The sequence below is a fragment of the Corticium candelabrum genome, chromosome 1, assembly GCF_963422355.1.
Source record: "Corticium candelabrum chromosome 1, ooCorCand1.1, whole genome shotgun sequence".
Taxonomy (NCBI): Eukaryota; Metazoa; Porifera; class Homoscleromorpha; order Homosclerophorida; family Plakinidae; genus Corticium; species Corticium candelabrum.
Genome location: NC_085085.1, coordinates 8,448,047 through 8,472,530, shown reverse-complemented (window position 1 = coordinate 8,472,530; position 24,484 = coordinate 8,448,047). Strand labels below are relative to the sequence as shown.

At 40.0% G+C, this 24,484-nt stretch overlaps 1 protein-coding gene across 1 annotated transcript in view; it reads left to right on the top strand.

Annotated features, from left to right (window-relative positions):
* Window positions 1-24,484, top strand: part of LOC134196354 (poly [ADP-ribose] polymerase tankyrase-2-like) — a 44,776-nt gene that overhangs the window by 16,860 nt on the left and 3,432 nt on the right. Inside the window, exons 9-27 of the mRNA XM_062665460.1 lie at window positions 27-142; window positions 632-753; window positions 4,905-4,996; window positions 5,068-5,146; window positions 6,550-6,721; window positions 6,869-6,945; window positions 7,000-7,145; window positions 7,210-7,375; window positions 7,629-7,769; window positions 8,174-8,252; window positions 8,325-8,434; window positions 9,437-9,559; window positions 11,544-11,609; window positions 12,558-12,744; window positions 14,308-14,396; window positions 16,198-16,315; window positions 16,813-16,901; window positions 16,967-17,041; window positions 18,404-18,587. Coding sequence (XP_062521444.1) covers window positions 27-142; window positions 632-753; window positions 4,905-4,996; window positions 5,068-5,146; window positions 6,550-6,721; window positions 6,869-6,945; window positions 7,000-7,145; window positions 7,210-7,375; window positions 7,629-7,769; window positions 8,174-8,252; window positions 8,325-8,434; window positions 9,437-9,559; window positions 11,544-11,609; window positions 12,558-12,744; window positions 14,308-14,396; window positions 16,198-16,315; window positions 16,813-16,901; window positions 16,967-17,041; window positions 18,404-18,587 — 2,231 coding nt within the window. The remainder of the gene's footprint in view (window positions 1-26; window positions 143-631; window positions 754-4,904; window positions 4,997-5,067; window positions 5,147-6,549; window positions 6,722-6,868; window positions 6,946-6,999; window positions 7,146-7,209; window positions 7,376-7,628; window positions 7,770-8,173; window positions 8,253-8,324; window positions 8,435-9,436; window positions 9,560-11,543; window positions 11,610-12,557; window positions 12,745-14,307; window positions 14,397-16,197; window positions 16,316-16,812; window positions 16,902-16,966; window positions 17,042-18,403; window positions 18,588-24,484) is intronic.

Here is a 24,484-nt window from a genome sequence, read left to right as displayed (position 1 = left end):
TTGCAGTGTTTGTTGATCTTTTTCAGAGTTGAAGTTTGTTCATTGCTTTTGAGTCATGGAGCAGATCCTACTCTTGTCAATTGTCATTCCAAAAGTGCTCTTGATGCTGCAGCAACTCCTGATCTAGTGGACAAACTAACCAGTAAGAACGTTGTAAGATTACTTAACATTTCAGCAATTTTGATAAGTGGTGCAGTGGTATGTGTAATAAAATTCTAACTCACTTACCCCACTTGCTTTGATTGCTTAAATAGATCAGTGCCTTCGAGATCTGTATGTGTATTTTATGCTTATTTTATAGTGTTTTCTACCATTAGGAAAGGTACTTTCATTAGGTTGTTGATCAACTGAAACTTGCACATCTTCTGTAATATATAAAGATTGTTGAGGTTTAGCACATTTACTGTTTCGCTCATTGGTTTGCAATAATTGGAAGATTTTAGTTAATTGCATATGTTTTCTACACATATAGACAAAGCAACCACTCTAATCTGCCTACTTGACATATCTTCTCTCAGAAATCATAGACGTTTTAATTTTGGATATCATAGCAACAATGGCCATGCTGTTTGCAAATACCGTAGTTTATTGTGCTTAAGTACAAAATGATGTGTCTATTGTGTTTTATTAGGAGAATGGAGGGGTCATACTACATTAGATGCTGCAAAGACTGCTGATCTTGCCAGACTAAAGAAAGCCATCACTACAGATACAGTTACATTTCAGCATCCATACACATTGGACACTGCTCTGGTTAGACAATTACTTATCTTGTATATAGAGAATGTAGGGAACTGTTTGTAACTCTCATTTATTACATTTTGAGCATATTTGAATGTGACTTTTCTGAAAGGGAAGATTAGAAATATGGGTTAGGGTGTTCGATTGGGGTTCTCAGGGCTTGAGAATAGGTCGTCAAGTCGTCATTTGACGAGTAACATTTTACAACTGAAGACTAACGTTGTAATTGATATGAGGTCATTAAATAATGACTATCAGACCAAGGCTAGTTTGTAAGTGCTCTCTCAGTATGCAGGCGGATAGTTGTACTGTACTGAAACATGCACTGCTTTGACGCTCGCTTTGGGACATTTGTCATACAATGACGCATAATATTCCAGCAGCGTAAGTTGACAGCTGCTCGTATCCCAGATAAATGATAAGAAAAGGTTGCAACGACCTTCGTAAAGAATAAGTGGATTATCCCTCATAACCCAGAATTCTGGTTAAATGGCGCATCCTAACCACTAAGACAGAAATAACGTACTTGGGTGTTGCTTTTCACAGTAGTTGTAGTGAAGAATCGGCAATTTTATGGGTTGGTGAATACAGTAGTTTCACATCTGGGTGGACTATGTTTGAATGATTCAGTGTCGGGGGTCCTAACTTGGTGGTTGTCAGAGCAATTAAACATAAAGGCACGCCTACTTTATTTAAAACCACGCCTACTTTGTTTACAACCATGCCTACTTTTTCTATCTCAGTGTGTGCACATTACATTTCCAACTGAAACTGAAAGTAGGCATCCAGGATTTGTAGGTGTGGTTTTTTTCTGTCCTTACTGCTGGCACTTGTAGAAATTGAATGTGGTTTATATTAGATGTAATCATATTTCGTCAGGTAATATACGTTTGGCATATTGAGGTAAGAATATACCCAACCCAATGTCTCAGCTGAGGTTTCCAATTGCTTCCAGATGTCGTGGGAGAGTATACAGGAGGTGGTAGAGATATATAATAGCGATGAGCTGTAAGTTACAGCCTACAGTAAAACAGGTCAGTCGCTTGGTCCGACAAACCGATGCACCATCATACAAATTCCCGTTTGCGATTGGTCTGTTTCCTATAGACACTGCGTTACACTAAAATCCTGTCACATATGCGCAAACATCAGAACTCTAGCTGCCCTGGTAGATGGATATCTTTTCTGTTGTTATTAGTATAGAAATCGGAGGTTCTGCGGTTTTACACAGTCGGTCAGACCAACGCGAACGAAGACGATCATGTGCAATGCCGCGTTGAATCTCTAGGGCGAACAAATTGTCCACGTTCAGTCGCCAAATTACTGGTGTTAGTCGCCAATGATGAGGAGGCGACCAGGAATTTTAAACCCTGAGTGTGGATGAATATAGTGGACAAGCAACTCTGCGTGGTGGCCGATGGAAGTCACTTGTCGGATTTCAGCAGGTCATCAGTAATAAAGTCGGTTAATAACGCATTCAGGAAAGGTATCAGAAAAGGTAGGGTGATGAAACAGAGTGAATTCATTTGTCAAAGGTTTATGCGCCGGTTTACAGAGGCACCAACGAAGATGAAACGTCAGCAGTTGTGCTCATTGAAGAGAGCCACAGAATCTAATAATAGACTAGTTGGTCTATTGTCGTGGTATTTGTAGGCACAAGTTGACCTGCCGTGGTATTGACTTGGTAGAGAAGAACATTTTTATTACCACGTACAGGGATGTTTTTGTTTCTCTCTTGTTCTGTTATGCTCCAGTAGTATGGATACGAATTAAATACTTTATTCATTACAGACGTCTTCAGCATTCATTTGCACACGTGCACATTAATGCCATCTGCTTGTTAACTTGAGGCGGAGCCTCTGGTTACAGTAGTAGGTCAGAGTAGTAGGTCTTGTCGACCAACGACTAGACTAATGTGGGGGGGGAGGGTCGATAGACTGGATGTGGTCGATAGACTGGATGTGGTTGGTATATGGTTGTATGTGCTAGATTGTCACAGAGCGGATGGGGACAATTGTTGTAGTAATTAAGTTGTTTCTAAACAAATGCAGGTGCTTCATTGTCTCGCGACTCAACACAGTTAGTTGCATAGATATGTCACTTGTTTTGTGCGTGTCATAGCCCACTTCTTCTTTGATAGATAGAGTACTGATTTGCAAATAGGTAACCAGATCTAGTAGGCGGTGTCTCCTCTTACAGGAAACAGAGCAATTACTAATGAATACAGCCAAACGGTGCTTGCATAGCATCGGACCAGCATAATACTTTCCGGTCATGTGATCTTAACATGTAATCACACACGTAATCCACCATGTATGGCGAAGATAGTGCGCAGAGCGCGCAACTATTTGTCTGGACCGGAATGGTACAAGAATGATTCGGAGAAAGCCTTCTAAGGGGTGGTTCATAATTTTTGTCATTGTCTTGAGCATACAAAACATACGCTATTTGGCTATCCCTCCCCTCCTCCCAAAAGCATATTTTAAAATGACGATTTTCTGATCATGTGCTGACATGTACCAGTATGCATTATACTACATAGAATGTGACATCTTACCGTCTTCTTCAAAAATCAATCATTGAAATGCAGCGTCCTGAATCCTTTCTGCATCTTTTTCATCTTTTTCCTCTCTTCTTTGAATGTGAGGCAGCGTTTGGCCTTGTCTTTTGCAGCTGCTGTCTACTCCTGTCTGGCACTCACTTTCTCGCTCCGTTGATGTTTGTTGTTGAATACAAAGATGTTCATAAATTGTTGATATAGACAGTGCGGATTCTTGTGCACACCCCACGCTACATGAAATACCCGGATTAATTCAGGCGCATGGGCAAACTTTGCAATTCCAGACCGCATCGAAAGATCTCAACTCAGCACTGTAACCATCTAATAAGAGTCCTGCACAACGCATCTCCCGAGCATTTGAAGGGCATCGCATAAAGCATTGCTTGGTATTAATTAGAATGAGAAGATAAATATATCAATAGCCTAATCATCATTTAAAAAGCGTACGCGAGACCCTACCCCTACCCTCCTAGCGTACGTTTTGTACGCTCATGAAAATGATGAAATTGTGAACCACCCCTAAGTCAATCAGTGTCTTAGATTTGGAATATAGCAGTAATTGGTTATACTAGGATGCTAAGTGCACACCAGAGGCACTAAGTGCGTGCCAGAGTCGTGAATAGAGACTCTGATGCACAGACTTATCTTAGTTTTAGGTTTGGTTCCAGTTCTTTGATCTTTTTAAGCTTGCCATGACAGGACATACACAGCAGCGTTGCTAGACCATCACCTTTGACGACTGGGCGAGATATAGTCTCGCTAGTCGAGCAGTTAGACTAGCGTTCTGCCACAGAATCAAAGAGTCGTCGTTTCATGCTGTCTGCCAAGATATATGCGCGCAAGCATGGCAGACGTCTCTTTTTCATTTGTAAGATCTCTTTTATGTTTATGTGATGCAAAAGTGTGGTATCTTTCCATCTCATTATTGAACTAGGTAAAACGATCCTACACTGTTAGACTACCATTTAGCATTGCCTTTTGATAAGTACTTCTGAAATCAGTTTAGTATCATTTGTAGAGTCACACACTACGTGCTCTTTGTAGTCGGGAAGCTCGAGGCTAAGTGCCACGCTACTATGCTTAAGGGAAAGGACAGAAAGAAAGTTGGAACCAGCGTCATGTGATTTGAATTCCCAGAAGAAATTGCAAAGGAGAACGCAGCGACTTGAATGTTTTAGCAGATTTGTGCTAGTAGAAAGTCTTGGCGCAATTGGTCTGTTCAAGAATACATGCAGTGACATCTGTGACGTGCTGAAACTACACAGTGTAGTGAATAGTACAATGTGTGTGACGTGAGGTGATGCTTGACCATTGCATATTCTAAATGTTGCATAATACTGTGATTGACGACGATTCTTTCTGGCTCAAACGTTCAGTTAAACTAAAGATTGATGTGTGTTATTTGAACAATAAACTGGGCTATTTTTACATGTGACACATAAATCAGCTTACACACACACAAGACATACAGTAGAAACGGTAGAAACAAGGTTTCTGCAACTTGGCATACTTTTGAAATGTAGAATATGACATGGAGCATGCATTGAGTATCGCATTTTCAAATGCCGTGGACTGATGATAGTTGTCTTGGTGTTGTTGCTAGCATTGTGCTGTCAGTTCACCATACCCTAAACGTAAGGCATGCACTGAACTGCTGATCAAGAAGGGGGCAGATGTGAATGCTCAAAATAAAGAGTAAGGAGAATGAGATAATAGCAGAATTACTAATGGATGATTTATGTCTGATGATGTTATGTTGTGTATAGATTGCTGAGTCCATTACATTGTGCTGCTTCTAAATCTCACTTGGATGCAATGGAAATGCTGCTGAAGAATGGGGCTAAGGTTTGTGAAAATGAAGTGAAGGCAGGTAGAAAGACGTTTTAGTGACACATGTAGTCAAAGAAAGACATGTAGACAAGCTTCTGCAGTTCTGTTACAATGCATGTGTGCTTTTGCACAAACAACAATTGTAGGACAAGGAAACACAGCTGGACAAATAGATTTGTGGTACAGGAACTGATAATATGAAGACCATAGGGTACACGTCAGTGACAGTTGTATTTCATCACAATGGGGTTTGTCATTTCTGTTGCTGTTTGATTTATGTAGTTTTGTGTATTCAGGCACTCAAGATAGGGTAGTAAGGAGGTGTGTCAGGAGACATACTGATACATATCGATAGACAGACAGACAGACAGACAGGTGTTTGGACAATTAGACTGTAATAGTGCTGATGTATGAAAATATATGTATTGACAGACAGACAGAGGGTAGCCACAGGCAAATGGAGATGTCTACATATGTCTTATTTTTTGTGTACAATGTGATTGTGTTGTATGTACACTTGAATGTCTCTTATCCGGACGTCTGAGATACAGACATATCTGTTTACGGGCACCCTCAACATGTGTTGCTTGTTGTAAATACTTGTGCAATCAGTTGCAAGCGTGCGGAACTTATTCAGTTTCAATGTGAGCAGAGTGCTCTTGTGTTTCACGTCGACTACTTTGCTGCTATTAGGTCTCAATTGGTGCGTTCACATATACGCTTAAGTCCCACTTAAACTAGACTTGAAATTTGCTTGCGTTCATGCTGACCTAAGTCTCCTTTGTTGTCAGGCACTTGGCAGTGTGACTTAAGTTCAATGTTAGTTTAATTTCTAGTTGATCACGTGATGGTAGTGCACGCTAGTATTTCACCATCACCATGTTGTTGATTGTGCTGGTGCAGTTTCTGAGGCTTCTACGGTTCAAGCAGGCCTGAAAATGTGCTGCAAGACAGCGAAAAATTATGTGTTACCTGGTTTGACATTGTTTATGACAGTGTCACTGACAATGGTGGAGGGAAACGTGAACTTCCTGAAAGAGGTAGGCTTTGTCGCGTGCATGTCCTGTTCTAAGTCGACTCTAGGTTTGCAGTGTGAACGGCTATTACCAAAAGCAGACTTTATGGCTATGTTGCCTTTTCTTTGCCAAGTCTCGTTACGATAAGTACGTTTCAAGTGTGAATTTACCAAAAGAGTGGTTGGTGAGAAATTTAGTGTTGTGATTTCTACCATTGCTGATATTTGGAAAGATTGGCATGTTGTATTATGCAAAAAAAAGTCAAAATGATGTACTGCTTGTGAAATGAGTTATCGTAAGATACAGGCAATACTGAGATACTGGCAGTGCCCCGGTCCCAAGGAGCCCAGATAAGAGACGCTTAAGTGTAATTCTCAAATTCATAATGAATAATTATGTTAGGTGAATGCAGCTGATGGTGTTGGGCAGACTGCTCTTCATCGTGCAGCACATGAAGGGCTGGTGCAAGTTTGTCGAGTGCTCTTGGCACATGGAGCAGATTCAGCATGTGTTTCGTCTGAGGGATACACTCCAATGCAGCTGGCTACTGAGAGTGTTCAGAAGATACTACAAGGTAGGTAGGTAGTGATACTTGTTATTAAATTTTATTTTTATTATCTACGTGTAGAAGTAATCAATTTAAAGATGGCTTCCAACATGGGATGATTTCTAAATTTGGAATTATACTGTAGTTGGGTATAATGAAGTTTTTTGTTGTAAGATCCACCGGCAGACATCGCAGATGCTGACCAACAGCTACTAGAATCATCGAAGACAGGAGATTTGGAGCTAGTGAAGGTTTTTGTACATGTGGCATTAATGTGACCCTTTCATATGGACTCTTGTGTTTAGAGAGCTTGCACTTTACAGAACGTTAATTGTCGAGATCTAGATGGCCGTTTGTCAACTCCGTTGCACTTTGCAGCAGGTTACAACAGAGTGCCTGTGGTAGAATATCTTTTGCAGCAGGGAGCAAATGTACAAGCTAAAGACAAAGGGTTAGTTATTAGATTTATTGTGTTCAGTGTTATGAAACAAAGCATTCTTGTTTGTGTGTGTTAGTGGTTTGGTTCCTCTTCATAATGCATGCTCGTATGGTCACTATGAGGTGGCAGAACTGCTTGTCAAGCATGGAGCTAATGTGAATGCTGCTGATTTGTGGAAGTTCACCCCACTACATGAGGCAGCGGCAAAGGGAAAATTTGAGATTTGCAAATTGCTACTAAAGGTTAGGTTGTGTTGCAGTTATGCAAATATTCCATGCTATATGGGTGTTGCTAAATAACTATCTATGAATGATTTTGATTGTATTTGATTTGTGTACTGTAATGCCGTTGCATATTAATTCTATTTCTCTTATGTTTTTGTGTAACCATGATTAATGAGGCATTTGCTTTTAATTAACAATGCTTCAGTGTGTTCTCTTGTATTAATTTGTTTAGCAGATTGTTTGGCACTTTAAACTTTCTTGTTTAATATAGTATGGCGCAGATCCTCAGAAGAAGAATCGTGATGGTCACACTCCATTGGATCTAGTGAGAGAGGATGATACTGATGTGAGAGATTTACTAAGAGGAGATGCTGCACTACTTGAAGCTGCAAAGAAAGGAGATCTTGCCAGGGTTGGTAATATGTACAGTATATGAGACTTTCTGTAAGTTCTGTTTGGTTTGATTGGCTGTACTTGTTGGTCTGTTTGTGCATATTTTGACATTATGTTGATCCATCTGTCTGGTTGTTTATTATCTGTATGATAAATCTTTTTTATGATAATGTGTTTGAGTGAAGCAAAGTGTGTATATGTGTATGTGTGTTCAGGCTTGGCTTTACATTTAGTAACCAGCTGGGCAATGTTCTTAAATTCCCCCCTCCCCTTAGGTATTTTGGACAAGTTTTATTTTATGTATAAATTGAGAGTTTAACTCTTTTTAGGATATACATGTCCAAATGGTTGTATCTACTCTGGCATTCATTGATTGATTGATTTTTCATTCTTCTTAAATAATATTGTTCTGTACCTTTTCAGGTGGCTAAACTGTTGACAGCAGACAATGTAAATTGTAGAGACCAAGCAGGAAGAAACTCAACACCTCTTCATTTGGCTGGTTAGCCACCATAACTTCTGTTGAATTATGTGTGGCTTTGCAGACATAAATTTTATTATGGCTTGCTTGCAGCTGGTTACAATCAGGTTGAAGTTGCTGAGTACTTGTTAGAACATGGGGCAGATGTGAATGCTAAAGACAAGGGTGGACTCATTGCTTTACACAATGCTTCTTCATATGGGGTCAGAATTTATTCTTTGTAATGTTATCTAGTTAGGGGCCAATTGGAAATTAACGATGTCTTTTTCAAACCGAAAAATTTTTGCAAGTGGGTGGGTGGGGTAAGATCTTTTCATGTTAATAAACTATTGGAAAATTATCCAGGAGCTGTCGACCACGTCTGGGTAGGCAGACAGTCATATTCTTGAAATGTTTCAAACGACACTGTTTGGATCGCGCCTGAAGAAGGCATCCTTCTTTCCAACTTGGCACATGTCGTTGGACAGTATTATGCTGTTATTGAGGCTCTCTGGAAGCTGGATCCATCTGAAAATAGGAAGTCCTTCTTGAAGGCACAGAAACTGTGGAAGGAAACGTACGAGCAGCATATCACTGTACAAATGAATGTCGCATGACCTTTGTGACTTGTTATCAGCATAGCAAGCACAAGAAGGCCAGTGGACATGTGCTACTGAAGGGTACATAAAAAAGACTCAGACAAAAAATATACTGTGGAGTGTAGCCTGAAGTTGTTGTCTGGTATTAAAGTTATGTGTAGAACTGACATAGACATGATAGTGTTGCTAGATCGTGAGAATTAATATCTTATATAAATATTAAAACACTGGTCGTTTCTGCATTTTTAGTTTGTATTAGGGTGGGTAAAGGACAAAATGAAATTTTTTGTTTGTTAATTTCAGACGACATTTTATTGTGTTGTTGTTAACTTAGAGGTTAGTAGATAGAATAGAAGACTTACAGCTAGCTTGTGTGACAGAACAGATAAATTGTCAATAGCAAGTTATTCAGGTAAGGTTATTTATGGCTCGTTACTGTTGGTACTGGAGAGTATTGTAGGTTCAGAAAATTTCTGTTGGAACACAAGCTGTGTGTAAAGCTCTATGATCTTAGCAGAAAACAGGCTTTCACATTAGTGTGCATTAATGCTTTTCTGTGATGCATTATTATCATTTTAATTATATTTTTTAGGTATTATGAGTGCTTTAATTAGTTTGTGTTGGTAGCATGTAGATATTGCTGCATTACTGATCAAGCATGGTGCTCTTGTGAATGCAACTGATCGCTGGAATTTTACACCGCTTCATGAAGCATCACAAAAGGGAAGAACACAACTTTGTTCTCTGCTGGTTAGTGACCGATAAGAAAATAGATGCGGGAGTAGAATGGGATGTTAAACGATGTTGTTGTGTGGTGTTCCTGTTGTCTGTTTTAGTTGTTTATGTATCAGTTGTCTCTGTGGTATGTGTCTATCGTCTGTAGCTGTTGAATTTGGTTAATATTAATCTTAGACAAATGTCAGATTGATCTTGTTAGTTTGCTGCAACACGATTTGTTGAGACTGCTACAATCATTTCAATTTATTGCTTGGAGACATATCTGTACAGAACAGAAGTACTTGTAGGTGACTGTAGTGTAGGTAAATTGCAATACTGTATTCGCCTGTAATAACGCCCTGGGCGTATAGAAAGAAACAATTTTTTTCTGGGCGTATACTAGGGCATGGGTGTTATTTTGGTCCTTAGGCGTATGCATGGTTGCAAAACGCTGTCGTTTGGCCAGTCATCATCTAAATACTTGAAGACAGAAATACCACAATGCTTGCAATTAATCATTTGCAAGATCAAAGGTACTGGTATCCATAAAGCATCAGCATACACGAGAAACTAAACTCTACACACGTGGTCGACCTGAAGCCCGTCAAGAGCATTAGGGTCTGTAATTGCAACGAAGACATGAGTCTAGCGGTAAGCACTTTTACTCATTACTAACACCAGCTCATCATACGCACACAGACGGAGACGAATGTTTTGCGGACCCCATTTGTTTTGTCTGCGCATGCGTATCCTAGGCTTATATCCTGGGCTTATACTTGGGCATAGGCATATAGTTGGGCATGGGCGTCTTTTCGGGCTTAAAGTTCTGACCTGCCGCACATGGGTGTATATATGGGTATGGGCGTTATTACGGGCGAATACGGTATGCTTTAGGACACTCTGCTTTATACACCATCATTTCATGTGTCAAAGAATGAGGTGCACCAATACATTTGAGTTGTCAAGTATGAATGCTATTTGCTATCTTATTCTGCCATCCACCCAAGGTTTGATGACTGAATTGCAGTATGGTTGTAGATAGGTGTATAAATGTCACTTAAATTTATATTTATTATCTATGTATTATATCTGTCAATTATCATTGTGGTCACAAAACTCATTAGGCACTGCAGCAGTGTTATGTAATTTTTAGTTGTCTGGAGGCATACTGGGTGTGCAAGTCAATGAGGCACAGTTGTTCAGGAACAACACATCTAAACCTGTTCTTCAGAATTCAACATTTTGAACATATTTAGGTGACAGCAGCCGTCATGTCTGTTCAGCCACATAGCAAATACATTTTGAACCTTGCTAATCTGAACAGCTCTGTGCTATGCCCTGTTCGGATTAGCAAAATTGTTTGGATTACCAAAAATGCCAAAACGTGTAGCCTTCCGAGGTCCAGACTTTGTCTCGGACAGTCAGACTACTAGCGCATTTATGTACATCTCCACACTTGTCATGTTGGTGGTAAAGGACACCCCTGCAACGACTACATGTACTTCTAAATAATGTGACAGACAAGATTTAGAATGGTCATATACGCAAATTTGCTGAAAACTAGATAACTGCAACCAAGATTGGCTGCCCAATAGGATCTCATTTGGGTACGCAGGTATGCAAGGCAGGATGCCAAAGGTAATTTGGATTAGCGGGGTTCGACTGCATTACACATAATCAACATGTTCTAGCCTTAACTCCAGACTTTCCACGTGTAAGGAGACTCAAGCAAGTAAATTGATGGTATCGATGCGAACTCTAAATGTTGGTGTGGGCAGGGATAAGAATCTAAGAATTAAGTTTATATGCCTTGGTGAAACAAAATTGTCTTTGTCTAGTGTTTGTAAATTGTCTGTTTGCCCATCTTTCTGTGATTGTACATTGCCAACATTTTTATTGAACTAGTAATGAATATGATTTGCATAGTTGTATGTGAATTGGGGATGATAGATATATGTTTTTCAGAAGGGATATTTATGGACTGAGCTAATGTTGTTGGTGTGCTTTTGCTACTTAGATTCTTCATGGTGCTGATGTCAACTTGAAAAATCAGGAAGGGCAAACTGCTAAAGATTTAGCAATGGTATTTATGAGTCCTGATTTTGTGTTGTTTCTCTGGCTGTGGCAGAGTTTGCTAGGATTTGGAGTCAACCAGCGATGATGTCATTAAAATGATATCATCAAAATGGTGCTTTAAAATGATGCCACTATTGTTGATGCCTTTATTGCTTTTTGTAATCTAAAATTGTACGAATGTTATAGTTTTTAGGTAGGTGCACATTTGACTTTTGGGACCTCTTTGAGGAGCTTGCACTTGATGTATGAATAAGTGATTTTACTTCTAATGCAACACTTTATTGAGAACCTAACCAGGTTGTGGAGATGTATGATAACATTGTCAAAGAAGAGAATGGGGCCATTAAACTGTGCTTAATCAATGATGTGCACGAGGGAAGCCATTTACAGACGTTGCACTATATTTGGGAAACTTTACTAGTTGATGCTTATCTAAGTGTTTCTTATTGTCATGCCACAAAGAAAGATCCATTCTTGTCAAATGACAAAGAAATGTGAAACAATGGCATCAGAGGAAGCTGTGCAAGCGAGAGCACCTTATTAGTAAGTACTTTAGGGTTACTAGTCGGTGTTGCTTGCAAACATATATCTCATGTGAAAGAACAGCACAGTTCTCGTTAGAAGGTACACGAAGATTTTGTGACATTATAGTAAGTGGAACACTTGACAGAGTTAACTTGGCATGAGGTAGGCAACTTGCAAAATCAAAAAAACTACATTCCAACCGGCCACGAGCCTTCCCCAACTGGCAAACTGGTGGCATTGCTGCTTCTGGCGAAACACTGCGTTTGCGTGGGCTCATACTGAAGTCAGCTAGACCAAAGTTTTTTTGAGCCATGCGCCATCTCTCTGATAAATGTCAGATGTGTTTGTTAATGCAGCCATAACGAATGTTATGTATTTAAGCTTTGTAGACAGCATTGAAATTTGTCTTCTAGTTTACTTTGTTGTACAGGCTGATGATGTTCGTGCTTTGCTATCTGCTGCTAGTCCAAACACTGCTTCTATAACCAGTGTGACGAGCAATGAAGCTGGAACATTAGCTACTACTGCTGGTTTGAGCCCTGCTGGGGCTGCATTACTTAGTGGAGGTGTGAATGCTGATGGGTGTTCATTGGAGAAGCTTGTAGCAAGCAAAGAAGGTGATCCTCTAACATTTGATTAGTTAGTTGTCAGTCATAAGATTTGGGAAGGATGTCAAGACTGCCATTTGTTGCTGATTTGGTGATGTCCAAATGTAGTTGATATTAGCTATTGTAATACAGTATGCTTGTTAACAAACAGACAGACAGATTGTTATGTTGGTGCATTGACATTACAATGTAGCAACTAAAGTAATCATCAGTAGTACACATAGATAACTTGAGTTAACTTCCTTAGATAGAAGAGGGAGTTACATGATTGAATAGCAGTAGACAGCTGTTTATGCCATTGATCATGTAAGTCTTGTTTTTTGTTTTTATTGACATCTTTTGACTTGGTGGATATTCTGTTGTGCCTTAGGTCCCGAGGAACTAAAATGTTCAAAGACCAGGGGTAGAAAGACAGACAGACAGATGGGCAGACAGGATTTATTTTTGTAAATCCTATCCTAGGTAGTAAACAACTTAGTGTAGACTCGACCCAGTTTCACTCTGCCCTCGTTATTCCTAGGATTTTCAGTCCTCTGTAATTTAATTAAGCACACTGCTTAATTAAGTGTATACTATAAACCAGTCCAACATTGCAAATATGCTTCCAACTAATGGCCTTGCAGGCAGACAGACAGACAGAAGACAAAATGAGATTGAGGTTAAGACCAAGTGGCAATCAATCATTTCAGTGACACTTCAACGATGCAATGCGAAAGTCATCTCGGACAAACTTGCCAGATTAGATTGTCAAAATGTGGTGTGTTAAGTGTATTTTTGAAATTTTTTGTAACTGTAGTGTTTCTGTTGTAATAGTGTTGCTGTGGACTTGTCTATGTATTGGCAGACAGACAGACAGACAGACAGACAGAGATTTATGATTTTACAAGGACAGGTTATGCAAACTGGGTTCTTTAGTGCTACGTGTATGGTGTGTGTGTGTGTGTGTGTGTGTGTGTGTGTGTGTGTGTGTGTGTGTGTGTTTGTGTGTGTGTGTGTGTGTGTGGTTAGAGAGTGCATTTGGAGAATGAAAACATCTGGGACCTTGCAGGGTTGCAGGTTCAAGTCACAGTGATGGCGAGCTATGGCATAATTTCCTTAAGCAAGAAACTTACACACGATTGCTTCTCTCGACTCAGGAGTATAAATGAGTACCTGGTCATTGACTGGGGTGGACATGACCGCTGGCTTGGCAGTAACATCATGCAGCAGATGGGTACTTGTGGGCCTTGGTGTCCAGTCCCAAAGCTGAGCCATAGTCAGTGCCCCTGGATGACTCTGGCCAAGCTCCAGGTGGATTTTAGCGCTGGCCCTAAGCCTCCACGTAGCGCATGGAGGTCTTGTCTCTAGAGGCAGGGAGAGCTATCTCCGCAACTGACCTTAATTAATGTTGACGTCATTCACGAATGACGTGGAGGGCTTGACATTTGTCCATTTGTGTGTGTGTGTGTGTGTGTGTGTGTGTGTGTGTGTGTGTGTGTGTGTGTGTGTGTGTGCACGTGTGCATGTGCAGGCAGGCATACACGTATGTGTAATTGACTAGTATTATGTTTTTAACACATTGCTGGTCTGCAGGAGGTGCCAAACTTTTTGAATGCTCTATCAGTTCATTCTTGAAAGGTATTGGACTTCCACAGTTGGTTGAGCTGTTTGAAAGTGAGCAGGTAAAGCCACTACATTGTTTACTTGAATTAAATACTTTGTTGCCTTTTGTTAGTATTTTCTGATATTTTTATGGGCTTATGGGTGTAGGCTAGGACTTCATGTACATGGATATTCGTGTGCATGGTTTTAGTTGAACACAATTTAAGTTGCTGTACCTCATGAGAGTTTTTGTTAGTTAATAATGCATGTTCACATCATTGTACTGAATTTATTGACAGTCAGGGCATAGCATTGCAGGGTTCTCGCTAGAGATTGTTAGAATTGTGGCAGGATTGGCGGGTCCACGACGCATGCAGTCTGCTCTCTACAGTTGCATAGTCCAAGTCTGGAGCGTGGCTGGCAACACAGCGCTGCAGTAGCGAGAACCCTGCATTGAGAGTAGTTGTATGTATTTTGTACATTTGAGACTAGCTTAGTGGCTTGTTCTCCGCACGAGCAGATTAGAATATTAGTTGTTAGTTAATTAATGTATAGTTGAATGCATTCATGAAGTATATCTCATTCACAGAATCAGCAGCCATAGACAGAATTGTCATAAAGTTAATTAATTTAACATTGTATGCAAATTTATGTTGTTGCATGAGTATTCTGTTCTGAGAATTTACCATTAAGTATATCTCGTTCACATGCATTTTCACTCCGTTCTGAAAAATTAGCAGCCGGACAGAATTCTCATGAAGAATTTTGTTCAGAGTTATATCCCGTTCAATGATATTCCATTGATTCTGATATCGATAATATCAAAGTAGAATAAATATGCCGTGACATTTCCCGTTTTTGCCCGGGCTGATTACACTATTGATAGTTAGTAATATCCTGTTCGTCAGTTTGGAACTTGTTAGTGTGACTTGTTTCACTCTGTTTTGAAAAATTTAGCAGCCAAACAGAATACTTATGAAGGACTTCATTCAGGGTTATATTCCGTTCAATTATATTCTGTTCAGGGAAATTAGCAGGGATCGAGTATCCCAAAGTCTATAGATGCCATTACATGCAGATCCCGGTTTTTTTGCCTGGGCTGAATAGATTATTGATTATTAATTAATATCTGGTTGAAGACAAATGAAAAAAAAATGTAACCGAGTGTCTTAGCAGCAAATTTCTCGCTCAGAATCATATATCCGGGCAGCAAAATCTTGGAAGTCACGTGCAGTTACTTGCTCACCCATGTATGGCTTGACACTCATGCGGATGAATTCGAATCTTGCTCTTCTTGCATTTTTCAGTAGAAATCAACACTCTCCCCATGTAGCGCTCAGTGCTGGAAGCGCTTAGGTCAGATTCAGTGCAAATGCAATCAGACTTTTGGAGAGAAACGCAAGCTCTACAAGAACAGCTTCAGTCAGCCAGAAATCCTCGATTGCTGGGAGCAATGCTAAGGATGACGATGTGTACAGTCCACACAGGACTGGTGCGGGCGGTTGGGCGTTCTAATGAACTGGAAGGTGTAGCATTTTTGTTGTCGCAAAATGCTACGCGAGCACACCGGAGAAATCCAGCTGCATCACTGTTAACCCGTACAGATTTGGCGTGCGCGAGCCAAATTCGGTAGAGATCAGACTTGTCATCTTGGAGAAACTCTTTAAACACAGATACACGGACAGACAGATAGACACATCTCCTATATTTTTGTGGTAGCAGATCTTCAAGTTCTTACACATGTGTAATTTACGAGTGGATGTACATAGTGTAGCTGTGTTAATTAAGTATTGACTATTAATGGTAATAAGGTACGTTTTTGTTTGCTGTATCTAAGAAGATACGTGTTTTGCTTTATGTAATGATAATTTACTGTGTTAGATTACTATGGATGTGCTGATTGACATGGGGCATGATGAGCTGAAAGATATTGGAGTGCATGCGTATGGACACAGACACAAGATAATCAAAGGAGCGAAAGAGAAATTGACATTACTCAGTAAGTTTGCATCATTTTGTGGCATAAAAGTTTGAAGCTATAGTGCTACATCTACTGATTATCGACCCACTTGCATACTTGTTTGTTAGTTTCTATTTTAAGTATGTACCAGTTTGCTTCCATACTGTTTGTTATCTCGGTACTAGAGTGTTTGCTAGAATAATCAGTAGGTAAGTCTGTTGCTAATTAGGTACATGCATAGCCGACAGGCTGGTTGATGTTCCTTTGTTTTGGGTTGCTATTCACATTGTCGTAGTGTCTTGCAGTTGATTGTAATCAAGAGCAAAGTGATTCATAAGTGTTTTATTGTTTTTCTGCTGTCCTTTCACACGACTTCTTGAGGAACAACTTCATCCTTTTTAAATCATTTTAGTAATAACATGTTTAAAAGGCTTGTGCAACATCTTGTATAGAATATTATCAATACTAGTGTTGGAAAGTATGTACTATTGAAAATACTGTCATTTTTTATTTTGATTGGTTGGTTTGTTTGGAAGGTACATCAGGTCGCGGTAGTCTTGGAGATGGGACAATACTTGTTGACTTGAGTCACGAAGATTCAGACTATTTGTCTGTGGCAGATGAGGTAAAAGCATTTCAAAACTACTGTGTGTATATGATGAGTAATTAATATTGGTTTGTTGGGTGCAGATGCAGGCTACAGTTCGTGAACATAAAGACAATGGAGCTGCTGGTGGTGTTTTTAATTCATACCAGATCATCAAGGTGCAGTCGATTTGGCATTAATTTACAAAAATTTGGTGCAGTAAACGTTGGTTACAACACCTTTATGTTAACAGGCACTTTGTGTATAATGGCCTGTTTCTTTACTTGGAACATAGCTAGCATTTTTGTCTTTCTGTAACTTTGCGATTGGTGGCTCAGTATAGGGGCAAGGGCATATTATCCAACTCTCTGCTAATGTACTCAGAATGGAATACTCACCAGCAATCTAATGCACGTCAGCAAAGCAAAGAACAAAATGGAATTTGCATATCAAAGTCCAAAGGCTATAGAGTTTACTATCTAAGAAACTGTCCAAGTACATGACATGACCACACTTTGTTAGTTTTCTTAGGCTCTTAACAGGATCTCACTACTGGTTGTCTGGAAAGCGGATGGGAACAGTACTCACTAACAACGTAGTCACCCTGGAACAGGATACTTATTTACATAATTGTTAGCTAACCTGCAAGAGACATAATTGATAGCTAATCTGTTTAGTGTGAAGAACATTTCCTTATCACACAAAAGTACCACATTTTTTCTTGTTACACATTGTGAATGGAAATTTGTTGATCAGTAATCTTGAACAGGATGCTTAGTAATACTACAGTTTGTCTGGGCAGAGAACGAGCTATGTATCTAGGGGCGCATTTCCACTAGTGCCTAAACCGGTTTTAACAAGTGGCTTAAGCTAAACTGGTTAATGATTGATCTGTTTCCACCTGCACTAAACCAGTTATATTCTAAACCTAAACCGATTTCTTAAACCTACTTCAAAGTAGGTTTAGCAAGGTGGTTTAGGTTTAACTGTCACATGACTTTAGCGCGCTTGTCTAGATGGCTTCTGACAACTCAGTTTTGATGATATTGACTATTTTGCTGGGACAGGATTGCCTTAAAAGTTGTAAGGGTCATTAAATAAAGGAAAGAAATCAATAGCTACAGAGAGAGAGAAGACAGACCGTCCGTACGATGCCGCCCTTGGTCATTGTCATGCAAATTTCTAGTAGTAGATGCTGAATCAGTGACAACCAACAGTTGGTCTGACAAGGCGAGTCGACAAACCAGCCCAATACTTCAAAATAAAGCATTCCTTGACGCTTTGTTTTGCACATCCCGGATGTTCCAAGTTCCTAGTGGAAACAGTCGCTTTCTTTAACTGGTTTAGTTTTAAATGTGTTTAAGCTAAATTAGTTTAAGGTGCAGCTAGTGGAAACACAGCCTAGTTACAGTATATGGTACATGTACAGATGTAGTTGTCAGTAGTACATTCTCTGTGTTTGTATGGTCATTCTTGTGTCTGTCTGTGTTTATATTTATGTGTACTTTTATATTTTGGGTTATAGAATTGTTTACTTTTAGATTCAAAGAGTAATCAACAAGAAGTTGTGGGAGCGGTATTGCTATAGAAAACAAGAAGTTGGTGATCAGAATCATGCACATTATAATGAAAGAATGCTATTTCATGGATCACCATTTATCAATGCAATTGTACAGAAAGGATTTGATGAGCGGCATGCATACATTGGAGGGATGTTTGGTGCAGGTAAGAAATATGCTTAATTAATTAACTATAAATGAATAAACAGGTAGGCACATCTCTAGAAAGTTACAAAAATATAGAGTATTAGTTACTGTCAGATCTGTGAGTAGTGACTTTCACTATTACCATGCTTCTTTGGAAATAATTTGTTGGTATTATTTGTGGAATCCAGACTATCTATATGAACTTAAATACACTAGTTTACACTAAAGCTCTTGCACAAAAGGCAACTGTTGTGAACAGAGGTATAAAATGTGAACCCTGTCAAAGTACGCTGCACTTGTCAACATGTCTCAAGAATTGTAGTGTGCCAGAAGTGCAAAGAGTAGTAATGTCACTTCAACGTGCCATTTCTTACAATTAAAACTTTGTACATTTCTTTTAGGCATGCATTTTGCTGGTCTAGAATGTTCTCACTTCCTGTTCCACTGGTCTGTTACAGTATATCATTATGATGACAATGAAGTTGCTTGCAGCTTGTATAGATTGAATGCGTTACAACTTCCTTGTGTGTCAATGTAACCTGTTGTGGCATTTGGATTGACCTTTTCCAGATGTGGGTACTTTGGTAGGAACGAGTACAGTTGCATGAAGTTTGCTATCCTAACACCCGAATGGACTCCTGCAACAAAATGCTACCTGTGAAGTTTGAAGCCTTGCTGCAGTTCCAATAGAATGGTAGCTAATTTATCCCCAGGAATGTCAAGCAAAGGAAATTTGATGTTACAGAGTTGCCTGTAGACAAAAACTTTATGACACGTACTACATATTTGTCATATATAGTAAAGGAGAGCTGTCTGTCTGTTTGTTTGTTTGTTTGTCTGTCTGTCTTTTCAAATATTGTCTTAAATGAATGCTAATACAACCAAAACTATTTGAAATGTTCCAGAGATCCAATAGATCAATAGGGTCAATACATTTCACAAACTAATGTTCATAAAACTGAGTATGATAGTTCTTTAAATTCCTAGAGCTCATAGATAAATGGCGTGATAGTTTCCTTGCAATAGTCTTAGTGGTATAGCATTGTTGAGAATTGTTTTCTCCAGTAACACATGAACTCTTCAGCATTCTTATTGCCCTCATCATCTGTCGACCTGGTTGATAGTTCTTGTAGATATCTGGTGGCTCGTTCTCCCCAGTGGCCAAAATGCTCAAACACAAGTGGAACAAATGTCAAGGAAGATGCACCAGGCCATATTTGGTTAACTTCCTGTTCTCCCTGTTTGCAGCAGCTGCTCCCTCCGTTTTAGAAGCTTGGAACAATGTGTTTGTTGCCCAAGGATGAGCCAAAGCTACATCAAGCTCAACATTGGGGCCTGAGCCCACATCAAAGACAGCAATGTCTGGGCGATTGTTGCTGTCAGTGTACCGATCTTGAGGTTTGCGTTTGTGATGGATCTGCAGATGCTTCAAATAATCAGACCATTCAGACACAACGGAGTCATGGGACCACACAGTACCATTGCCTTTCTTACAACTAAGTAATTGATACCCTGTGTCATCCAGGTTAGCACCACATCCACATTTCTTGATGCAACTCACAGCCGGTATCTCCAAAACCAGCCTCAGCAAACCCGTCAGACGAAATTTGTAAGGTTGAAGTGCGTAACTGGAAATAGAAGTCATACATATGTTGTTGAGTGAGCAATCTTTGTAGTTGCATGGGCTTTTGAACTAGCTCACTAAGACTCTCGTCCGATGGTAGGGCCTGATGTATTTCCAATGCAATTGAAGTGTCAATGTTATTTTGAAAAATGAGATCGTTTATTGCTTTCTCCATGATCGGAAAGCGTGTGGGCAGAATTGATAAAGTGTATGACCAGCTAGAAATGAATGCAAACTGAGAAATTTCTCTCACAGAGGTCGTACCAAAGCCTCCATGTTTAATCGGTAAGGTTGCCTGCATCCACTTTTCATCAGTGATTTCTCCGAAATTCAGCAGCCCTGTATATGTTTGTCTTGTCTGAAGGTCATGAGCAGTGGCAGCATTGTAAAGTTTGAGTGGGGCGATGGATCTTGCAAGATGAGTCATTCTAGGCACATGACAATGTCAAAGCAAAAGCATTGCACTTTGTGGATTGTCAAGATGAAGGTTGCAAAGAAGGCTTCCAGAATCAACAAAGTCTGCACACCTGGTTTGAATAAATGAAATGTTCTCAAAGGGAACTCCCAGAATCTTTCAATCGTGAAATGAAACAGGAATTGGCTGAAATTGTTCACAAGCCACACTTCCTGCTGATGGTGGACAGTAAAGCTCACATTTGCTGTTTGATATCTCTAGACCAAGAACAGAGAGAGATGGTTTGAGATCCTCTAATGCTGAATTATCTTTACCTGGTAGCCCCAGTATGAAAATATCGTCCAGGTAAGCTAGCACTGTGACATCATGATGATTAGAATAAACTTTAAGAAGAACAGGGTGTATAGCAGTGGAAAACAATACAGTCTCCAAAGGGTTGCCTTGATGGACACCTTCCTGTGATGACAAGCTGACAGTTGAATTGCCTTGATTTCCAATATCAGGGTATGTCTGTGTTTGTCTGTCTGACTGGCTGTCTGTTTGATTTGGAGTCTGGGAAAGACATTGAACTGGATATTTCTTTGGCGTATCCATGGAGTCTTGATACTGTCAAACAATCAGGGCAGGTAGATGGCTATGCAGCACTGAAGAGAGAAGAGAAAAAATGGAAAAATACGAACAGAGAGATTTGCTGAGTGGCTCTACACCCACAATCAACTCTCTAGTGTTTAAGCATTTTAGTCACTGGGGTGAGTCGGCAAAAAAGCTATTGGAGATACCAAACAGCAGTAGAATTTCGTACTGACTGGAGACGCCGCCTTTCTGTTATTACAGACATGTAACAGCCAAGTGATCTTACGAAAAATATCTTGTCTCTCACATGGTCAAGTAGGGATAGACAAATTTAGAGATGGGGTTATTCAGTTTTTAATCCATATTAGGTCTGAATCGATGAACAGGAATGGACTGAGATGGATTTGTATACTTTTGTAGATTTGCTTGTTGTATCTTTAAAGTTTAAAATCAATAAAACAATGTATCTGTTTGTCTATCTGTCTGTCTGTCTGTCTATCTGTCTCTCTTATATTTTGAACAATGATAACTACAATAACCAGCAGCAGCAGGCTAAGAATGAAGTTCAATGATTATAATAAAGTTCTTACTATATGAAAATAAATCTTAAAGGGGAACTCGCAAAAAGCGAGTTGCTCTTGAAGAATAGCCTTGCTTTCGAGAAGTTCAATGGTACCTTAGTCGCTAGCCAAAGCGACTCCGTAAAAGAGAAATCGTGTTTTGAATGCTCCAAGACGAAGAATACTAACCAAATACTAAAGAGCTAACGTCATTATCTATCTGTCTGATGTGGTTGGAAATGAGAATGGCATTTCTTTCAGAACGTGACTTCTATCGATGGAATTGAACGCGTTCCTCATATCAGATTTCAAAATCACCCAGTCTGTGTGAGATTCTAAAGACAGTGCTATGTGATGGTAAAGCACCTCTGGACTACATTCCATAGATGTGAAATGCTGGCGGGAATTTATTTTGGTGGTTTGCTAAGAAATTGATGGACAAAGCATGTTGGCGGATTTTATTTTGGCGGTTGGACATCGTTGTTTGCTAACTGATCTATGTCTTACCATCTAATTAGGCGGTCATGTTTTGTATGTGATTGACAGCTGTGTTTGTGGCTCACATTTCCCTAACTTATTGCATTGTCTCCAACTACTGCACAGGCACAACAGAGGGCATACCTACCATATTGCTGATCTACATGCCTGATGACGTCAACATTGCCAGAGACCAAATTAATCGCGGATTTTATATCAGCGGTCGCTGAAAAATCCACCAATCCGCCAAAATATATTCCCCGCCAATATTTCATCTTATATGGTACCTATCAACTCAAAGGGGATGACTATTCTTGATATACCAATCGGTCAGGATTCGTATCAATCATCATCTTGCTGTTACTTTGTTGAATCAGGCATCCCTTTGTGTAGCCAGTTAGTAGATCTAGCTGACTTGCAAGGCTCACTCTTGTTGCTCAGATACTGCCATGTGCCCAGGCTGAACCTTGTTGAATAGTTCCATCGTGTTTTTCCTAATCTTCGTTTGTTTGAAGGCATGCTGCTCTGGCATTGATATGACAAAGACACTCTCCAATCTCTCTGTCTGTTTGTCTGTCTGTTTGTCTGTCTGCTTGTCTGTCTGTTTGTCTGTCTGTTTGTCTGTCTGTCTGTCTGCCTGTAGTTGCATATCTCTAAAAGAACGAGTCGCAACTCTACCAAATTTTGCTGGTGCACCCCGATCTGATAATTGTGGACATTAAAGGTGTCATCTTTCAGAGTTGTTTTGGGACAACGTGATTTCTTGCCACCTTCTTTTTGTGCTTAAATTTTACTAGAACGGCGCATTAGATTTCTACCAAATCTTAACGTGCCCATTCTTGATCTTAGGCAGTGCACACAGCGTGTGTTATTTATTACCAGCAATGTGGATAAAAGCAAGATTTTTTAGTTTATCCGGCCGGTCTTTAAGAAATACGCCTACCTTGTTTGCTCGTGTATGTGCGTCGAATAGCTGCCATGTTTGCTACACCCGTTCTGTGTAACCGCAGCAACATCTTCAAAGTGATGGCATCTAACGGGAATGTTGCACACATATGGGGAAACAGTCTACCTGAGATTTCGTGTTGTCTCCACCCAATATTCCAGAGTTAGTGCTATACATGCAATTTTAGTTTCGCATATAGGCAGGAATTTGTGTTGTCTCCGTCCAATTTCTGGAACATGATACACAGTGATTTATCTGCTTGACACTTGATAACTATAATTTAATTTACCTGGGTGAAGAATGGGCAAGTCAGCTAGTTTGCCATATATGGTTTCTATCAAAATCCTGTGGTCAGGGTATCACTTCAAAACCCGGGGGGGGGGAAGGTCAATTGGCTATTGTAAAGGTACACTGACAAGTATCTAGTGGTTTCTCGTATACCCTGTTTACATGTGCATGCATAATGAGTCGAGCGGAGTCGATCTCATTTCGGCCAGCCTGTTCCAACCTAGCATGCCAGTCCATTACACCACATTCTTTATAGAAGCGAGCCTGTGCTTCTGATGCGCATGTTGTTGGCGTGTGTTATCTACTGCGATCAACATGGCTCGCATTAACTTATGCTCGCAATGGACAAAAGCCAAGCTGCTTGTGTTTCTTCTCCATGGCCTTACAACATTTACATCAAGAAATGCACAGAATGTTTACAAGACAACATGCTATTCATATGAGGCATTCTTCTACCACCAGTTGACAAACTGAGCATGTGCAGTTCTTATTCCAGCACATGTAGCATTTACACAAAGTCAGCCCGGGCTACCCCGGCCAGAAATGCCAAGGCAAGCCAGCACAACGTAGCATGGCTTGGCATGGCTCAGCTTGCATTTACATGTGCCTTCCAAACCAAGTCAGCACGGGATGGTCCACTTACAACTTACAAGTGCTCCTGTTAACAAACAATTAGGTTAAAGGAGCACTTCACTGGTCTGCTCAACTCTGACTCCTCCCTTGACCGCTAAATGTTTTTGGTCACACATCAAGTTGGGGAATTTGGCACTATTTCAGAGCAAACTTGATAGCGAAGCATTATGCTAAGGTTAGAAAACAAAAACATACGAGACAGTTTTCGAAATAACGTCCGAAAACTGTAGGTTTGTTCACAGCTTCGTGTAGACTTTGATATTTGCTTAGGTGAAAGTAAACCGTGCTTTCACATCACTGACTCACCTTCAATCGACGTAGAATGAAGGCACTGAGTGTCACATGATTATGCGTGGTGACGAACGTTTCTGTATGTTTTTCGCATCACGCAAGCCCTTTT